Source organism: Euprymna scolopes, chromosome 44 (assembly GCF_053919585.1).
Source record: "Euprymna scolopes isolate OS-2025 chromosome 44, ASM5391958v1, whole genome shotgun sequence".
Lineage (NCBI taxonomy): Eukaryota > Metazoa > Mollusca > Cephalopoda > Sepiida > Sepiolidae > Euprymna > Euprymna scolopes.
In genome coordinates this window covers 42,050,447-42,069,964 of record NC_136525.1, presented here as the reverse complement: position 1 = coordinate 42,069,964, position 19,518 = coordinate 42,050,447, and the positions used below count along the sequence as shown (strand labels likewise).

At 33.4% G+C, this 19,518-nt stretch overlaps 1 protein-coding gene and 1 pseudogene across 6 annotated transcripts in view; both read right to left on the bottom strand.

The window, feature by feature from the left end:
- Positions 1–19,518, bottom strand: part of LOC145268811 (EVI5-like protein) — a 663,419-nt gene that overhangs the window by 251,210 nt on the left and 392,691 nt on the right. For all 6 annotated transcript variants that reach the window (XM_080124436.1, XM_080124431.1, XM_080124433.1 and 3 more), the window contains 4 exons: positions 17,562–17,786; positions 14,867–14,941; positions 10,299–10,424; positions 6,635–6,778 (listed from right to left, as the gene is read on the bottom strand). In XM_080124436.1, the coding sequence (XP_079980562.1) occupies positions 6,635–6,778; positions 10,299–10,424; positions 14,867–14,941; positions 17,562–17,786 (570 nt within the window). The remainder of the gene's footprint in view (positions 1–6,634; positions 6,779–10,298; positions 10,425–14,866; positions 14,942–17,561; positions 17,787–19,518) is intronic.
- On the bottom strand, positions 10,793–10,909 carry LOC145268878 (5S ribosomal RNA; annotated as a pseudogene).

The following is a 19,518-nucleotide window of genomic DNA, read 5'->3' as shown; positions in this document are numbered from 1 at the left end:
AACTGGTTGTTCTGAAAGGCGTTTTCCTCATTCAAGAAAGTCAGTTCAGCAGAGGTGAGATGCTTTTCTTTTTTTTTTCGTGGTAATCAAAATTGTACGGCATAATCACGTTGACACATCAGTTCCCACTGGATCACCAAAGTTAAGCAACGTTGAACCAGGTCAATACTAAAATGGGTGACCATTTGAGACTTCCAGATGCTGTATGTGCTCTCCGCTTTTTTTTTTTTTTTTTTTTTTTTTTTACATGGTGGTTACCACTTATCAAGGCCCGAAGGCCACTCAAGGATAAGGGTTATTGCGTGTAGTAATCAATGAGATAGTAATCATTAGTATTGGGGGTTTTGATAGAGTGTCTTACTTAAGGGGGCGGTTTGTCAGGAGTTTGTTTATGTTGGACTTGAAGATGTCCAAGTTGTAGTCAGGTGGGAAACAGGCAAGCGGCAGAGAGTTCCACTGGCGTGCAGTTCTAAGAAAGAAGCTTTGCTCATGGAATCTACGTTTGGATTTAGGCACAGATAGAGAGTGGAGAAAATTATTGACAGTAGTTTCAGCCAGACAGGTGTTTCTCGTGAAAGATTGGCGAGGGGGGGGGACTAGGGATTGGAGCTCAGACGAGCACCTGCCATAGAAATAGCGATAAAACAGAGACAGGCTCGCAACGTCTCTTCTGTGGGAGAGAGGTTGCAGGGAAGAGAAAAGGGCATCCCCACTAAACCACAAAGTCTATTTTGTACTCTGTCAAGGAATCATGAGCTGTTATTAGCAGCTCCTGCCCAGATGTGGCAGCAGTACTCCATTGGCATTGTTTCTGGTCGTCTTGGACTTCTCCTTGCCACTGGACTCAAACAGTGTTGATTCAAGAGAGGTGTGGTTGGAGATTGCGCAACCCTTGCCTCATAATTCCATGCACAGCTGCACCTACGAGGGTATCCTTTGTCTTTCAAGACTGAACAGAGGCATCGAATCAAAATTAACTTCCTCCAATATTTGAGAGTTCCTTCTTTTAAAATTTCTTTTGTGCGAGTTTATATATAGAACCTCTCCTCCTAAGTAAAGTGTGCAAAAAGCAACATAAATTATAACAAACTACCTTATGAAAATTGCAAAACATCTTATTCAGAATATTTCCAACACTGTCTCTTCTAGCTCAGGGGTTTCTTTTAAACTTGACAACAGCTGAAGTTTTCTGGCATTTTTCTGAAGTTTTCCCAATCTAATATAATAATCTGTGCAACAGAGAAGTGCGGAAACCTCTGATAAAGTTCTGTATCTCTCAACTAGCAATAATTCCATCTCATTAACCAGTAATATAGACATCTCTGCCATACGAAATTTGTATACATTTGACTTGAATAAGAAAAGATTCACCAGAGTTTGATTGAGATATCATTTAATCCTGGGCAACGTTGATTCTCCTATATATATACATATACATATATATATACACACACACACACACACATATATATACACACATATATATACATACACACACATATATACACACACACATACACACACACATATATACACACACACACGCACATTTACATATACACACACACACACACATATATAGTGGACACTCAACATACGAGCTACACGAGTTACGAAAAATTCGAGATACGAGATGGCTTCAAAGCAAAAATCCTGCCCTACATACGAGCGAAAACCCAAGTTATGAGTTTCCAGATGCAAATGCTAGGTGGTCGAGTGTGTTGTGTTTCACTACGTCTCCTTAATGGTGCCATTTCAATTCGAAATGCGAGCTTCATCCGGAACGAATTATTCTCATATGTCGAGGATTCACTGCATTTATATATATATATATATATGATGAAAATAATGGAAATAGTATTCTGACAAAATAGAGAAATAAAAAGGAACAAACCGTATTATGTGTTCATCAACGTTTCGTCTTTATTTCGAAGTCTCAAAATAAAGGCGAAACGTTGATGAACACATAATACGGTTTGTTCCTTTTTATTTCTATCTCTCTCTCTCTATATATATATGGAAAATGTATACAAACAAAACCAAACCAGTTTTTCATATTTTGTCTTCTTTTACTGAAATAACTTTAAAAGTGAAAATCCAAATTTATTCGCTTAGTACAAAAAACTTATTTATAAATATGTGATGAAAATTTTGATAAAAGAGGACGAAATATTAGCCATGCTTAACATTATTTTTTGTCATTTGTTTTTCGTTTGTTGTACTTATTCTACGTTTTGTCCTAATTAGAAAATCCAAACTTGTTTCTTTCTCTCTCTCTCTCTTTCTGTGTGTGTGTGTGTGTGTGTATAAATATATCTCTCTCTACTATTATATAAAAATGAACTTTGTGTGTATCTGTGTGTTCGTTCCTTATAGACTCTAAAACGGTTGGGCTGAATTTTATGAAATTTCAAATGTAGTTTATGTATCTAGCAGTGTTCTTAGATAGGTTTTGTATCTGAATGACTTCAATAAGTATCAATCATAGATAATTGAAATAATCCGATGAAAGAAGGAACAGGCGATTTTGACCAAAGTTAACACCTTACACAGCCTAACATAACAAGTGCATTTGAGAAGTTTTATTACCACACAAGCAGAAGAACTAGGAATATAAAATTAACAGTAGGTTGCTTTATATGACAGAGGCGCGTTCAAAATGAATGTTTATGTTTAAAGCACAAGTGAACCACAATACTTACTTTTCATTTTAAACTTAAATTTAAGCCATTATCACCACACAAGCAGAAAAGCCAAGCATATGAAATCAACGGTAGGTTCTTTGATATAACAGGGGTGCATTCGAAATGAATGTTTCTGTTTAGAGCACACCTGAAGCACGATACTTAACTTTTGAATTTTAAACTTAAATAAAAAACAAAATAATTTTATAAATGTCAATTTTTAGTCTACAGACTCGAAATTTGATATACAGGGTACTGAGATTTTGGAAAATCGATGTGATCGGTTTTTGGCCAGAAATTTGGCGATTAAGGGGGCAAAGTTCAACGATTTGATCTTTGAGAACTCTACCAAACTCCTCCGACAATTTTGGGTCTATGTACTTGAAATTTTAGATATAGGTTCCTTGGATATGGATCCAACTTAATAACTTGATTTGAGCCCAAAACAATAAATTTTAAAGGGTCATAATAGGGGTCAAAGTTAAAAAAAATTGACGTCTGCAGTCTTTTCCAAATTACTCAGACAATTTCTGGTCTAAATATTTGAAATTTTACATAAAGGGTATTCAGAGATAGGACAAGCTTTTTCATCAGTTTGGGTCGAAAATTTTTAGTTACCAATATGTAAATGTATGTATGTATGTCTGGTTGCATACCTGCTTTAAATTTTCAATAGAGGCGACGGGTTTTACCAAGATCAGTATCGTTTTAAAGTTCAACCTTTCATACGACAAATATCGAAAAATTGGCTATAAACATTAATATCTTCCCCTTCAACTAGGCATTTTTCTACAGGGGGGGGGGTCACTTTTTTTGCCGATATTTTTTAAAGTTATCCTCTCCTTTAGATTGTCTAGCCTTAATTTTAAAAAATGACGCTTCCGTTTTGGCGGTGGTCGTAACAGCATAAACGTTAGGTTTTACCTCGTTCTTTTCCTCCTTTGCGGTATGGGTTCGAGCCTGCCTTCCTACTACCACTTTTATTTTTTTGCTCAACATACACATCCAAACACCCGGGCAACGCCAGGCTGAAATGCTAGTAAAAGAAGTCATATTTGTATAAAAGTTGATAATAATGTCGAAATGCATAAGGATATTCTAAATGAAGTCCAGACTCAATGAAAAACTTTTTAAAATATTATAAAAAGTACATAGCAATTAGCGCATGGAATATAAAATAAAGATGTGAATGAATTATTATATGTAGTTTTATTTTTTGGAATCTTTTGAGATGAGACTTCATAATTTGTGTACTGATTTTTATTTTTATTTTTCTGTCGACCGTTAGACTCATCTTCATAGTTCCTGTTGTTTCACCACGTTTCAGCCAGCTATTCCTCTGGCCAGCTTTGGGTAGGATTGAAACTGCTATCTTCAGACAATGCTCACCTGGAACTGTAGAGACCCAATGCCTCTATCCACTGCGCCCTGGGCCCCAAAGGGCGATCAAGGTTGGATTTTATGGTCTTACAAAGACAATTTTGTGTTCTTATTTGCCCTTCCATTATTAGACTCGTACTGAATGGTAATGTTCGACCATGTTTTTCCTCACATACACACACCCACATGTACTCACGCACATACGCACAGACATGTACATACATTCACATACATACACTCACATTCATGTGCATACACACAGACGCTAACATACACACATGCACGCACACATACACACACATGGGCAATGTCATTTCCCCTGAAAGAAAATCCAGACATGTGCAGTCAGAACACTGATCCTGGTATAAAAGTCAACAACACCATTCGACATCCTCTTTCTTCTCTTTTGCCTTGGTTCGTCAACCAGACAAGTTCGTGTCCACAGCTTGTGGTCTGAAGACACTTCCACGTAGCCGACTGCTACCATGCACGCGCGGCTTTACTGAGATCACCCTCTATCTCTTTCTTTTTCTACACGCTGGACTGCCATTTCTCTTTCTTTATTCCTCTTTTTCCACGCGCGTAGTCATCAACGACTGGACTGAACACGTATTCCACCTAAACCATTTATTTTCAACAGAAAATAAACAACATGTTTATTTTATTCAGTAATTGAGTTTTTTTCTTTCCTTCCATTCATTTCATTATTTTCTTTCGTAGCGAGTTAGGATTATTATATCCTGGTCCGCAACCGTAATATATATATATTATTTTCTGGAATCCTTTGAGATAAGGCTTCATAATTTGTGTATCGATTTTTTTTTTTTGCGGACTGTTATGCTCAACTTCATAGCTGTTCTTGTTTCACCAAGTTTCGGCCAACTTATCCTCTGGTCTTTATTGTGAGGAGATAGGAATGCAGACTTTTGTAACATATATATATATATATATATATATTTTATATAGCCCCCCCCTCTTTGGGTTGAGCACTATCGTAAATAATCTCACTCGCTATTTAATTTGGCTGAAAAATGCGAAGCTCGCGGTTTGTTTACAAACAAACGTTTGAGCACTTTACGAGTGGCGGACGGATGTTTATTTAAATAGACATTCGGACAGATTAGTTGTGGGCACCGCTTCCGTGGTCAAGGGGTAGAACTGCCGACTGTCATCACAACGGTTCTAGGTTCGATCCTCGGCTTGGGATAGGTGCTAGTCTAGCGGCACTGATGAGTTGTGATACAACGAAACAGGACTGTATGTCGATGACTAAAATATATTTTATATTATATATATATATATATATATTAGTGATATTTTTCACGATTCCGATAAAATTACCAGTCCCGTATTAAAATTAGTGATTCCAATCTTCATTCCGATTTTTTTTATAAATCTCTAAATATTTAACCATAAAATAATTATTTTCTTCTGATTAGCATAAAAATACATCCTAAGCGTGCATATATTTCCTCAAATGTAAAAACACTTATAAGGGGGTGATCTATAGATTTTAGCTTTAATGGTATTTTTAAATGAATAAATGTTTATTATTTTATCATTATCAGCAGCAGTACAAAATTGTGTTTAAGAAAATTCAAATAAGACAAGACAATTAAAGAAATCGTTTTTAGCATCGGGAAATAAGCACAAATGTTTCCGATTCAGATACTGATTTTAATACCGATCCCGATACCCCAAAGCGTTCTGATTTTTCCGATTCACGATTCCGATTAATCGTCCAACACCCAAGCAGATGTTAAAATGCATTTAAAAAATAAATGTTTAAATTCAACAGCATTTCTTGTGGTTAACAGTAGCCGAATGAATTAGGTCCGTCGGGTTATAATTACTTGCAATTAAATAACACAAAACAACAAATATGAAGATGAGGATAACAGACCACAAAAACAAAAAAAAAAAAAAAATTCAATATCCAAATTGTGAGTGATCTTATATTTTAATGACAGGTCTTGTCCAACAATCACATCCATATATCTGAAGAAGGTCAGAGGTTACATCGACTGAAACAATGTGGAAATCACATGAGAACAGTAGTCCAATGAATCCAAATAATACGAATAACCATTCCTCATCTCAAAAATTCAGAAATGTAAATACAGAATAGTTATTTACAAAAAGCTTCCCCTCCCCATGTTAAGAATGGGTTTCTAAATAATAATTATTATTTCAGCACGGCCTCTATTTTGCATGTGCGCCAAATCTTTTTAAGTCAGTAAAAGCAATTTCATATACATTTCGATATATCGTTTTTTTTTTTTTTAATTTGTTTTACAATACATAGAGATTTGAAAGTGGTTAAAAAAATAAAATGTATAACAAACGTTACCAAAGGCAAGATAAGTTACTCTTCTACCTAAGTGAATAAGTTTTTTTGTGTTTTTATTTAATATGTTGAAGAGGGTGGAGAGAAGAGACAACCCAAGCTCTTATACATAGATCATCATGTAATGATTAGACCCCCGAAGTTATTTCAAACCAATTTATGAATTAAGACTTACTGTTTTTAACTGGTTAGTGAATAAATCTTTAAAAAAAAGGTTTATTACCTCGGAAATGAATAAATCCATGACTCTGCAGGCAAGGGACAATGGCAGACTGGTAGCAAACAGCGTTAGAAACCAGGATGAGGCATACATTGATGTGTGAAATCCTTGTGTTTGGAAATGGAGATGAAGATCGGGCAGGAGTTCCTGGAATGAAAAAAAAAAACATCGAATTTATATATGTACTAAATGATTAAAGGGAAGTAACAATACATTATGAACATAACCGGAAGTTACTCCAGATTACTGTTCTGGATATGAGTGTTTATTCTCGCAGTGTTTCAGATCTTGATACTTGTACAGTTTAATCAAGACATTAAAAAAACGAAAATATCGAAAAAAAAAGAAAGAAAAAAAAGGGTTATAGTGTACGTATCCGTTTTGAACTGAAGATCTCCGAAAAAAAAATTTCATTTAATTTGATCGGGTGTTTTTTTTTTTTTTTTTTACAGTGGAAAAACACGTTTTTATGACAGCACGTTGACGGCAGATCTTGAAATATTTTAAATTTTTGTTTGGAGTTTAGAACACGCCACGGGGAGATAACTCCAGTTAAATTGCCAACACTCCCTCCCCATCTTTATTACTAGCTTTTCTTCCTAAAAATCGAACCTTGTGCTCGGTATCATAACAAATCGTTTTTTCGCTGTAAAAAAAAAAAAAAATACTTGATGAAATTAAGTGAAAAAAATTTTTTTTTGAGGACTTCATTCCATAACGGATACGTACAATTTAAACTTTTTTCGATATTTTAATTTTTTAATGTCTCGATTAAACTGTACAAGTGCCCAGATCTTCTAAACTTATTTATAGCCACCTGATGATGAGAATAAATCTGTTTCATTCCTATTTTTTTTTTTTTAATTTACTTTGATTTTTTATCAAAGAGTAACTTCACTTATATCGACTGATTCCTGAAATCAAAAAAGCAAACGTCATCAAATTATATAAGTACTACACGAGTATCAGATTTTTTTTAATTAAAGAATTACTTCCCTTATACCGATTCAATTGGGCAAACTGTAGATTATTAGATTAAAGGGAAGTGTTACAATATTTTGGGTTATAATTGGGTATGATCGGCATAGTCGGGAGATTCTATTTATAAACTATGCTGCTATGAACTGACGAATCGAATTAATTCACGTTCTGCTACCAACCAATCAGAAACAAAAATTGATCCATAAATATTAAACCTTTCTGCATCAATTTCGCATATGTTTTCTCCGTCTCAACACGGGAAGAATCTTTTGCTCTGTGGATTCCAACTTCAGTTCTGTCTACTGTAAACCAATCACCTCCCAGGACTTGTGTAGAACAACGAACCATCGGAAATTGTTCAGAAACTAAACATGACTTACACTTCTAGAATTGTGTTATATAACCAGAAGTTACTCCAGATTACTGTTCTTGCTATGAGTGTTATTCTCGCAGTGTTTCAGATATTCTAAACTTATTTGATGATGAAAATAGATCTGCTTTGTTCCTTTTTTTTTTTATTTACTCTGATTTTTTATCAAAGAATTACTCCCTTATATCGACTGATTTCTGAAATCAAAAAAGCAAAAGTCACCAAATTATATAAGTACTACACGAATATAAGATTAAAGGAAAGTAACTGTGATTTCTTTAAATTAAAGAATTACTTTTCTTATGCCGATTTAATTGGGTAAGCTGTAGCACCTGTTAGCCTCCCTCAGATATTCTGGAGGATTACTATACAGAAGGTCGATGAGGTTCTTCAGCCATGGTGAAAACAATAAATCTAGTAAGGGAGGGGTTGTTGGAAAACTGGATAGAGGAAGCCTATTGGCCCCGTACGGCAACCTTATAGTAATGATGTCACAAATAAAACACCCAATTCCTATTAGTCATGAGTCTGCACGAAAGTGGTAAGGCCCAGAAAACTGTCATGAGGGTGCTTATGTCAATACACAATCTGATCTAACCCGAGATGGCATTTTTTTATTTACTAAAGGGCAGTAACTCTAAATTTTTTTATCAAGGAGTTAATTCCCTTATGCTGATTCATTCCTGGAATGAAAAGATGCAAATGACATCAAATTTATACATGTATTATACAACACATACTTTAAAGAGAAATACATTTTATTGTGATACTAAAGTGGGGGGGGGGGGAGAATAATACATGTATAACTAAAAGAGAGATGGTTGATTTGTACAGTTAATTACAAATTACGGCTAATTAGAACAACTCAGGTAAGAAGCAGGTATGCATAACACCTCAGAGAGATGAACACTCCATGTTTGCACAGTACCAGATCATCCTTGAGCAAGGTGTAGCACTTGTTAGCCTCCCTCTGATATTTTCAAGGGTTACCATTCAAGTGGTAGATGGAGTTCTCCAGCTGTAGTGAAGGCAATATATCTAGGAAAGAGGGGGGGGCTATTAAAAAAAAACCGGATATGAGGCGCCTGTTGGCTTTTAATGTCAATCTTCTGATGATGGCATTGCAAACAAAACACACGCCACCATTTTGCCATGAGCCAGCACAGAAGTAGTAAGGTTAAGAAAACTGTCATGAGAATGCTCATGTCAGTAAACAATCTAGTCTAACTGAAGATAGTGTTTTTATTGGGTTTTTTTTTTTTATTAAAGGATAGTTACTCTAATTTTTTATCAAGGACTTAAATCACTTATGGCAACTTATTCTCAAAATTAAAAAGGCAAAAGACATCAAATTTATGCATGTACTACACAACACATAGTTTAAAGAGAAATATACTTTATGGTGATACTAGAATGAGGATAAATAGCGAATAGTGATGGGTGACTTGTTCAGTTAATTACAAATTACAGCTAATTTTATCAATTAAAACAAAACTCTTTTTCACCCATAAATCAATCTAGGAACCAATACATGGTTCCTCCACTGTAAAACTCACAGCAAACACTTGTCTAGTTACAACCACTGCCAACAATTTTCCTTATTCTCTATCTGTGCCTAAAACTAAACAAAAATTCCATGAGCAAAGCTTCTTTCCAAGAATTACCTATTTATGGAACACAATACTATAGGGCTACTTCCCAGTTGACTATAACCCCCATAAATCAATCTTAGAACTAAGGTATATTTTAGCATGTATTTTTCATTATCTATTATATAAAAAGCAGTTGTATGTGTGTATGTATGTCCAGCTAAAACTCAAAGTCTACAAAACAAACAGCCACAAAGTTGGTATTTTCTGGATAGCGTTGTCCCAGATAAATAATATCTAAAATTTGCGAAAAATTATTAATTCTTAAAATATTATAAATTTTATTATAATATTATAAATTATTATAATATTATTATAACATTATAAATTTTATTCGTTGGAGGTTAATTGATCCCGGTTTCATTCAGGGGAGGGTGCAGCTAGGTTTTTCAATCATTTTATTCAGCTATTATTTACTAAAGGGAAATAACTCTGATTTTTTTTATCAAGGACTTAATTCCCTTATGCTGATTCATTCCTCAAGCAAACAATATAAAGGGTGTGTGTGTGTGTGTGTGTGTGTGTGTAGGTGTGTGTGTAGGTGTGTGTGTGTGTAGGAGGGGAGGGAGGAATTAATGGTTTGAGAAGAGAAGAAAGAACAATTTATGTTGCCTGTGATACTCCTGACGTTCGAAAGAGGAGTTATCCGAAGTGCTTCAATACTCACTTGAATCAGACATTCCAGTTGATACATACAAAGACCCAATTCTGCCATACTCGGTTTGAATAACTCTCGCAGACGATATTCTTGCATTAGAGTCACCAGCACAGCAAATGCTTCTTCTTCAGGCATCTGCAAAAGAAAAAAGAAAAAAAAAAGAAATAAAAAAGAAAAAAAAAGAAAAAAAAAAGAAAAAAAAAAGAAAAAAAAAAAGAAAAAAAAAAAAGAAATAATAATGCAGAGAGAGTAAAGGAAAAAAAATCTAGATCAAAACTCGATCACAGAACCAGGATATCTCTAAACATGTATTTGATCGATGATCCATGCTTCCATTCAGTCTCGAAAGACAAAGGATACCCCCTGAAGGGGCAGTTGCGCGTGTAATTGTGAGGCAAGTGTTGTGCAATCCCAACCACACCTCTTCTGAATCGGCACTGTTTGGGTCCAGTGGCAAGGATAAGACCAGGACAACTGGAAACAATGCCGAGATAAGCAGAGAGCACATACAGCACCTGAAAGTCCCAAATGGTCACCCATATAGTACTGACCAGGCTCAACGCTGCTTAACTTCGGTGATCCAGCAGGAACCGGTGTGTCAACGTGATTATGCCGTATGTAAACATGTATTGTGTCATTAAAGTATATATGATTAAAAACCTTATCTGGTTTTCCATTGTCAGATCTGTACCGAATGGTATTTCATTTTTTTAAAATTTGTTATATTAATAAAAATGGCTCTTCTTTTATTGAGCACTCTTGATAATCTTGTTAGATTCATTAGTTCTTACTCTTGAATACCTCTAACCTGGTGTGCATGTATATATATATATATATATAGTAAGTTATAAAATATATATGGTGATTAAGCTACACTGAATATTCCGTGTTTCATCCACTCTAGGACTCTTCAGGCTTATGCGCATAAGCCTGAAGAGTCCTAGAGTGGATGAAACGCGGAATATTCAGTGTAGCTTAATTGCCATATATATTTTATAACTTACTAACTAGCTCTACCTACGTATTGAGCACTTTTGAAGTAAATACTTAAAGTTTATGCATAAATTTATACTGTCGTATATTAATTTTATGTGAGTAAATGAAGTAGTTATATATATATATATATATATATATATATATATATATATATATATATCTTCTGCTTCTACTTCTTGTCTTTTTCTTTCTTTCTTTCTTTAAGGTTATTAAGAGTGCTCAATGAAAGAAGAGCAAGATATATTTTTATTAATATAAACAAATTTACATGGTCGCAACACTTGACATGATAATGTTTCAGACAAATGGTTGGTTAAAACTAGAAGTCCTTGCCAGGTGACTTAATAAATGGTTGCTTTCCACAGAAGAAACCAGTCCCCAAATGAAGGGGGAAAAAAAAGGTCAATTTACTTAAAATAAAATATTATAAAATTAAAAGGGAGGGGGAGAGAGGTTATGTGACATCTATATATATAAAAGCGAAAATGTATGTGTGTATGTATGTTCGCTTTTCCTCAATGTCCACGAAAGGCTTCTTTCAAAGAAGCGCTTGCTCGCTTCACAACTTCTTAAAACTTTTTATATCATCTATAAATTGTAATATCTCAGAGTTATCCACGGAGCTCGCCTGTCTATTTAATTTTATTGACTTTCAAACGTAAATTATTCCACATTTCCTGCATCGGCACGCGTTACATTCGGTTTTCGGTATAAAAAAAGGCGAAACTCGATTCTAATCATAGGCCAAAAGCCAGTTGTCTTAACGTTTGTTCAATGTCGACTTCGTCATATCAGACTGTAGCTGTCATTTCGCTCCTCCTAATAAACAGGGAGCGGATTTTTAAAAACAAACAAACCGATTTATTCACCTCATTCAAAACTGTCCCGCACAAAATGCTAACTGCTGAATACCTATCGCCGTCACATAAATCATAAACGCGCACCTGTTTGTTTTTTTTAACACTTTACTATTTTCCAACTGCACGTCGTCAACGCTTTGTTTTTTTTTTTCACATTTTTGGGTTTTTTTCACATACCCCGAAAAACACCCGGGCAACGCCGGGTACCCCTCGCTAGTTAATATAGGAGAAAAAAGAAGAAAAAAGAAAGAAAAAAGAAAAGGAAAAAGAGGACTGCCATACTTGGTAAAGATTATCAGTGGGGGAAAGGGAGGTACTAGGAAATCATCAAGAGGTAAAAAAGAATAAGTGGCTCTAAGAGGGAGGGGGGGAGAGGATGTATAGAAACAAAAGGGATTTGGCAGAGAAAGAGGTTGCAGAGGACTTCTGGTTTTAACCAACCATTTGCCCGTAACATTAGTATGTTCAGTGTCACGACCATGTAAATTTGTTTCAACTTTATTTCACACGGTTAACGGTAGCCGAATGGATACGGTCCTTGCTAATGAAGCCAGAGATGGCTTCTATCGCCTGGTTCGAATCTATCGACTAGTGTTAATCATGACACCCTGCACTGAAGATTCCCGAAAGGATGAAACACTAGTGTCTGTAAGTATTTAATAATTATTATAGTAAATAATTATATCAGTCCTTTAAGAAACTTGTTTCTTATCATTAAGTCGGTCAATTAAGCTCTTATGCATAGATCATCATATAATGATTAGATCACTCTGACTGACGTAAAAAAAATTTAAAAATAAAATGTTTGATTTTCAACGTTATTTCACGTGGTTAACGGTAGTCGAATGGATACGATCCTTGCTACTGAAACCAGAGATGGCTTCTGTCCCTGGGTTTGAATCTATTGACTGGTGTTAATAGTGACACCCTGCACTGAAGATTCCCGAAAGGATGAAACACTAGTGTCTGTAGGTATTTAATAATTATTATAGTAAACAATTATATATATATACTAGCATTTCAGTCCGGCGTTGCCCGTGTGTTTGGATGTGTATGTTGAGCAAAAACAAAAAAAGTGGTAGTAGGAAGGCAGGCTCGAACCTGTACCGCAAAGGAGGAAAAGAATATTTATGCTGTTACGACCACCGCCAAACTGGAAGCGACATTTTTTAAAATTAAGGCTAGACAATCTAAAGAAGAGGATAACTTAAAAAAATATCGGCGAAAAAAGTAACACTCCTCCCCTCTGTAGAAAAGTGGGTAGTTGAAGGGGAAGATATTAATGTTTTTAGCCAATTTTTCGATATTTGTCGTATGAAAGGTCGAACTTTAAAACGATACTGATCTTGGTAAAATCCATTGCCTTCATTGAAAGTTTAAGGCAGACATGCAAACAGACATACATACATACATTTATATATTGGTAACTAAAACTTTTTCGACCCAAACTGATGAAAAAGCTTGTCCTATCTCTGAATACCCTTTATGTAAAATTTCAAATATTTAGACCAGAAATTGTCTGAGTAATTTGGAAGCGACCGCAGAGGTCAATTTTTTTTAACTTTGACCCCTATTATGACCCCTGAAAATTTATTGTTTTAGGCTCAAATCAAGTTATTAAGTTAGATCCATGTCCAAGGAACCTATATCTAAAATTTCAAGTGTGTAGACCCAAAATTGTCGGAGAAGTTTGGTAGAGTTCTCAAAGGTCAAATCGTTGAACTTTGACCCCTTAATCGCCAAATTTCTGGCCAAAAACCGATCACATCAATTTTCCCAAATCTCAGTACCCTGTATATCAAATTTCGAGTCTGTAGACTAAAAATTGACAGAGTTATTGCGTAGGGAAATGTACACACACACACACACACACACACACACACACACACATAGACCCACACACAGTCACTTTTATATATATATATATATATATATATATATATATATATATATATTCAATGCTTCGGTTCAGTCTTGAAAGACAAAGGATACCTTGCATAAATGTAAAAATTAAAACACTTATGGGGGTAGATTTTAGTTTTATTGGTAGGTTAAAATCAATAAATATTTATTATTTTCTCATTACTACTTCAGTGGAATAGTATGCTTTAAACAAAATCAAATAAAAAGACAATGAAAAGCATCGTTTTTGGCATTGGAAAAAAGACACAAATTCTTCCGATGTCAATAACCTCAAGAGTTCCAATTTTTCCAGTTCCTGATTTCGATTCATTGTCCCAACACTTATATTAAAGAAAATGGTAAAATGATTTATGGAAAAATAATTTAATTAGGCTCTAAGAGGTCAACATCAAAAACTAATCCGTGTACAATCGTTTCTGAGATGATACAAAAACTTTTTACTTAAATAAAGTCTAATTATCAGTATTGGGATAAATGATCTTGAATAAGACTCACATTTATTGGATCTTAATCTTCCAGATTTTTTTGAGGTCATTTCAAATATAGCATCTACCCCCACCCCCTCGTAAAGAAGATGGAAATCCTGGGAATTCACATATTGCTTTATTTTTATGAAATTTTAACCATAAATATTAGAGATTGACGAATAAATATTCCTCCACGTTCAGTTTCTTTCGCCTGTTTTAATGTTTTTAGAGAACAATCCCCTGTTTGAAAATTCAAATATTTCAGATTTACATTAAATTTGATCCAGAGTCATTAGACACCAATCAATTTTTTGTAGAGAAGTAGACTTACCTGCATTAATAATAAACCGACAATGAAACCGCTTCCCTGACAATATCCCACCTCTCGGTCGTGTAGTGAATATGCCTATACCGGGGGGGTAAAAAGAAAAAGAAATAAAAATATTTATTAATGATGTTTGTTTGGTTTATTGTCTTTTTTAGGTTTATTAACAAAGAAAAAGGAGAGAAAGAGATGTCATTACACATTGAGCAAACTACCTACACCATGTCTATAAGACTTAATCTGTTTTCTGTCTACAAAAGGACAAAAAGCTAAAAAAAAATTGAATTAAAAAATATAATTAAGAAGAAGCTTTCTATTATTTTGTACATATACCGACTGGCAACCCGGCGTTGCCCGGTCGTACAATACACTTAAACATGATATTTTAATTTGTGCCAATTGCATATGTATTATTATAGCATCAATCCTCTATTGAATATTATATATTACGAGGAATCATTTTTCCTGTTGACTAATTCGCAAACATTTGTTTTAAATAATAAAAATAATAATGGTAAGGTTGTCCATCAAATTCCATCTATGTTTGTTTACAATATCACAGATGATAATTAGGCTTGACGATGGATTCCCTGGAAAGGTCACTTCTGATTAATGTTTAGTTTTAAAATATGCAAATGAAGAAATAATTTGCAGCGATTTAAAATGGTATCTCTTCTTTTGTCGGAAATTGAACTCATTGATGAGAAAAAATCAAAATAAAATGTTAGGGTACACCCGGGCTTGAACCGGGGACCATACGATCTGCAGATTTTTGTGTTGTGGTTGTATACTTAATTAAGGACTATTTTAATTGTGTCATTTATAGGGACTTTATATATAATATTGCCCTTATAAAAAATTTGATTCACTAATATATAGCATCAATCTGACAAATATTTTACAAAAAAAACTAACAAACATAAAACAAACCCAAATAAACAATAATTTTCCCAATAAAATTGTCGATAAGCGCATAAAACTATATTTAAACTCACTCCACAATAAAAACATAAACCTTAACAAAAATGACACCATCAAAGTATACTATAAAAACAAACTACACACTAACTACAAAGCAGATGAAAAAATAATAACAAACCTAATTAAAAGATACACCAGACCAAAACAAAAAGCTCAAACTAATAATATATTATACTAAATTTAAAACCTCCAATTTAATAATTAAAAACAATAAGAATGCTAGCACCACACTAAACCAAACTAATGTAGTGTATGAATTTATTTGCCCACTTCAAAGAATGTCTCCGAACCTACTCTAAAAACTCATACAACACATACTTAGACCACACCACAACAACACTCTCCCGACTAAAACACTATCATTTAGCTGACATTAGTACCATAAAACAATACCTAACATCCTATGATAAACACCTACATATCTTGACTAAAAATACTAAAATTCGATACCTTAACAATTGCACACGACAACTAAAATTACCAGAAACCATACTCATCAAAAAACTACAGCCCCTTTTTAACCAGACCTCATTTAACACCGGAACAAATATACTAACCGTATTTAATAACTAACAAGAAACTATATAAATAAGTATAAAATAAGAAAATCGAAATTAAAAATAAAAATAATTCGCCCCTAACCATCCTACACCCACCTTTATAACCAATAAAAAAAACAAAAAAATTATAAATCCACCAAGCCTAAGAGAAAACGAAACAGAAAATGATAACAACAACAATCACTCCTGACGACGATCGGATGCACTGATACAAAGCGCTTGAGAAGAATATAACTGAACAACAACTTTTGGGCGCCATTATATACAACATGCCAACTGAAATAAAAAAGACCACTCGAAAAGATATCCAGAAAAATCAGAAAAAAAGAATCACTGTCGTGTTCAATCAGACGTGCTTGAATAATGACTTGCTGCCAAAATATACAAATGTACAAAAATATATATATAAATATATAAATATATATATATAATATATATATATAAATATATATATAATATATATATATAAATAAATATATATATATATAATATATATATATAAATATATATAAATAAATATATATAAATATATATATATATAAATAAATATATATATATAAATATATATATATAAATAAATATATATATAAATATATATATAAATAAATAAATATATAAATATATATATACATAAATATATATGTTAATATATATATATTAATATATATATAAATAAATAAATAAATATATATATTAATCATTTGAGGGTAAACATTTTACACACACACACACACACATATACATATATATATATATATATATATATATATATATTACATTTATTTATACAAACATTGATGACTACATATGTGCATACACGTTTCTGTAATCACCCGCGTTGGGGGATTACGTCTTCAGGCCATATATATATATATATATGAATAACAAAAAAGCTAACAGATCTTTAAAAAATGCTAAGGTAGCGAAATAAATAACAGCGTTTTGAAGCTGTTGATGACACTAAAACAACAACAATAACAACAAATCTTTTATATATGTGTGTGTGTGTGTGTGTGTGTGTGAAGTGTGTCTGTGTGTGTGTGAGTGTGCGCGCGCATGAGTGTGTGTGTGCGCGCGTGCGTGTGTCAATGTAAACTAAAATCAATATAAATTGGTTGATAATTCATTTGGTGACGTTGCTATGCAAGAAATGAACTCACCTTCATAACATTAAAGAGACTTTCTTGGCCGAGCCCGTCTTTCTCTTTAAAAAAATCATGATCAGGGAATGTTCGAGCAATATCTCGTCGGATGAGCTTCTCGCTAGGTGACGTCTTTTTGAGATATTCAACATATTGTGCTTTGGCCGGAGAGTCGTGGACATTCAGGAGAAGCTGCCAGGCAAGTCCACGGAATGGATTCGGGATGCCCTTCCTGACCAATTCCTAAAAAAAAAAAGAAAAAGAAAGGAATTTATGATAAAGACTAAAATTTGAATTTATTGACTATTTTGGTACTGGTTGAGCTTTTTTTTTTTCGTTTTTTGCAATGTAGTCAAACTTTATCTAGTCCCGATGGCCACTCGAGGATAAGGGTTAATTAATGTAAGGTGGTAGTATATATAAATATTCTACCCTTTACTCCTCAGAAAAAATAGCACCTATCAATCCATTAAAAGAAAATAAAATGCATTTGGACATGATTTCAAAATGCAAAAATTTGGAGAGAAGTTGCAACGACCTTTTATTTTTTCTTTTAATATGCCATTTTTTTTTTAAAGGGCAGAATAGATTCATTGATTGGTAAAATAATTAAATGAATTGTTTTGCTCTACGAAACAGATGCTGTCAAAAATTGTGAATGTCAACGTACTTAAAGGAATAAATTGTAAGATGGTCAACATCATGAAATTTGTTATATAGACTTTTGTCATTTATTTGTTTATATATATATATATATATATATATATATATATATATATTATATTCATCCAGAAGATGTCTTACAATAAGGACGAAACGTTGATGAACACATAAGTTGGTTTATTCCTTTTTTATCTCGCTATCTCATCAGAATACTATTTCCATTATTCTCATCATATATAAGTTTTTTTTTTTGTGTATTGATATTCATATTAAAAACCTTTTTTTTTTCTATTTATTTAAAAAGAAAATACAACTTTGTTATATATAGGTCGTGGAATTGCATTCATCTGCAAAAGATCTAGCTAATCTGCATATTCTTTTAAACATTCATTTTAATTAATTCCCTATTAGTTTTTTCGGTTTTCTTATGGGATGATCATCTTTAGTTAACTATTACATGTAATTATATTCATGTAGTGCGTAAATTTTGCGTAGAAAGATATACCTCTTTCTATATATATTTATGTATGCATATATATATTTGTTTAAAAAAATTGCCTACCAAACTCCTCTGTCAGTTTTTGGTTTAAAGACATGAAACTTCATATATAGGATATTCGAACCTATGCAAAACTTTATATTTGGGTTTTAGTCGGGATAAATCGGTGCAAAAGTGTGAAAATTAAAAACATGCAATTTGAAAGGTGAAGGTCGAATGACAACATTACGAATATGCATGCGTAAAATAATAGCTATTGGTTCATGTTTTAATTTTTAGCCTTGCAGTAGACATCTCTTCATAGCTCAGGCATTAGGAAAAAGTAAATCGTGAGCTAAACGTTTTAGTTTTGATTCTTAGTGGTAGCGCACGAGTCATTTTTTTAAAATAACTTTTTAAATCATTACTATATATTGGGTCCAATATGTTCTATTATATAAAAGGCAAACATCTGTTTAAATGTATGTATGTATGTCTTCTCAAAACTTTCGACAGAGGCGACGGATTTTCATGAGATCGGTGACATTTTGAAGCTCCACCGTTCGGACGACAAATATAAAAAAATTGGCCCAAAACATTAAATGCTTCACTCTCAACTGGGCACTTTTGTACAGGGAAGGTCTTTTTTTTTCTTTTTTTTATTTTTGCTGACAATTTTTGCAAGTCATTCAACCCTTGCTTCCACGACGTCGCATAAAAGGTGCTATTTCGACCGCCTGTGACGTCACAATCATGGTGGGCACATCGGTAAGACAGTTTTTTTTTTTTTTACCTCCTTTTCCTCTAGCGGGATACGGGTTCAAGCCTGCTTAC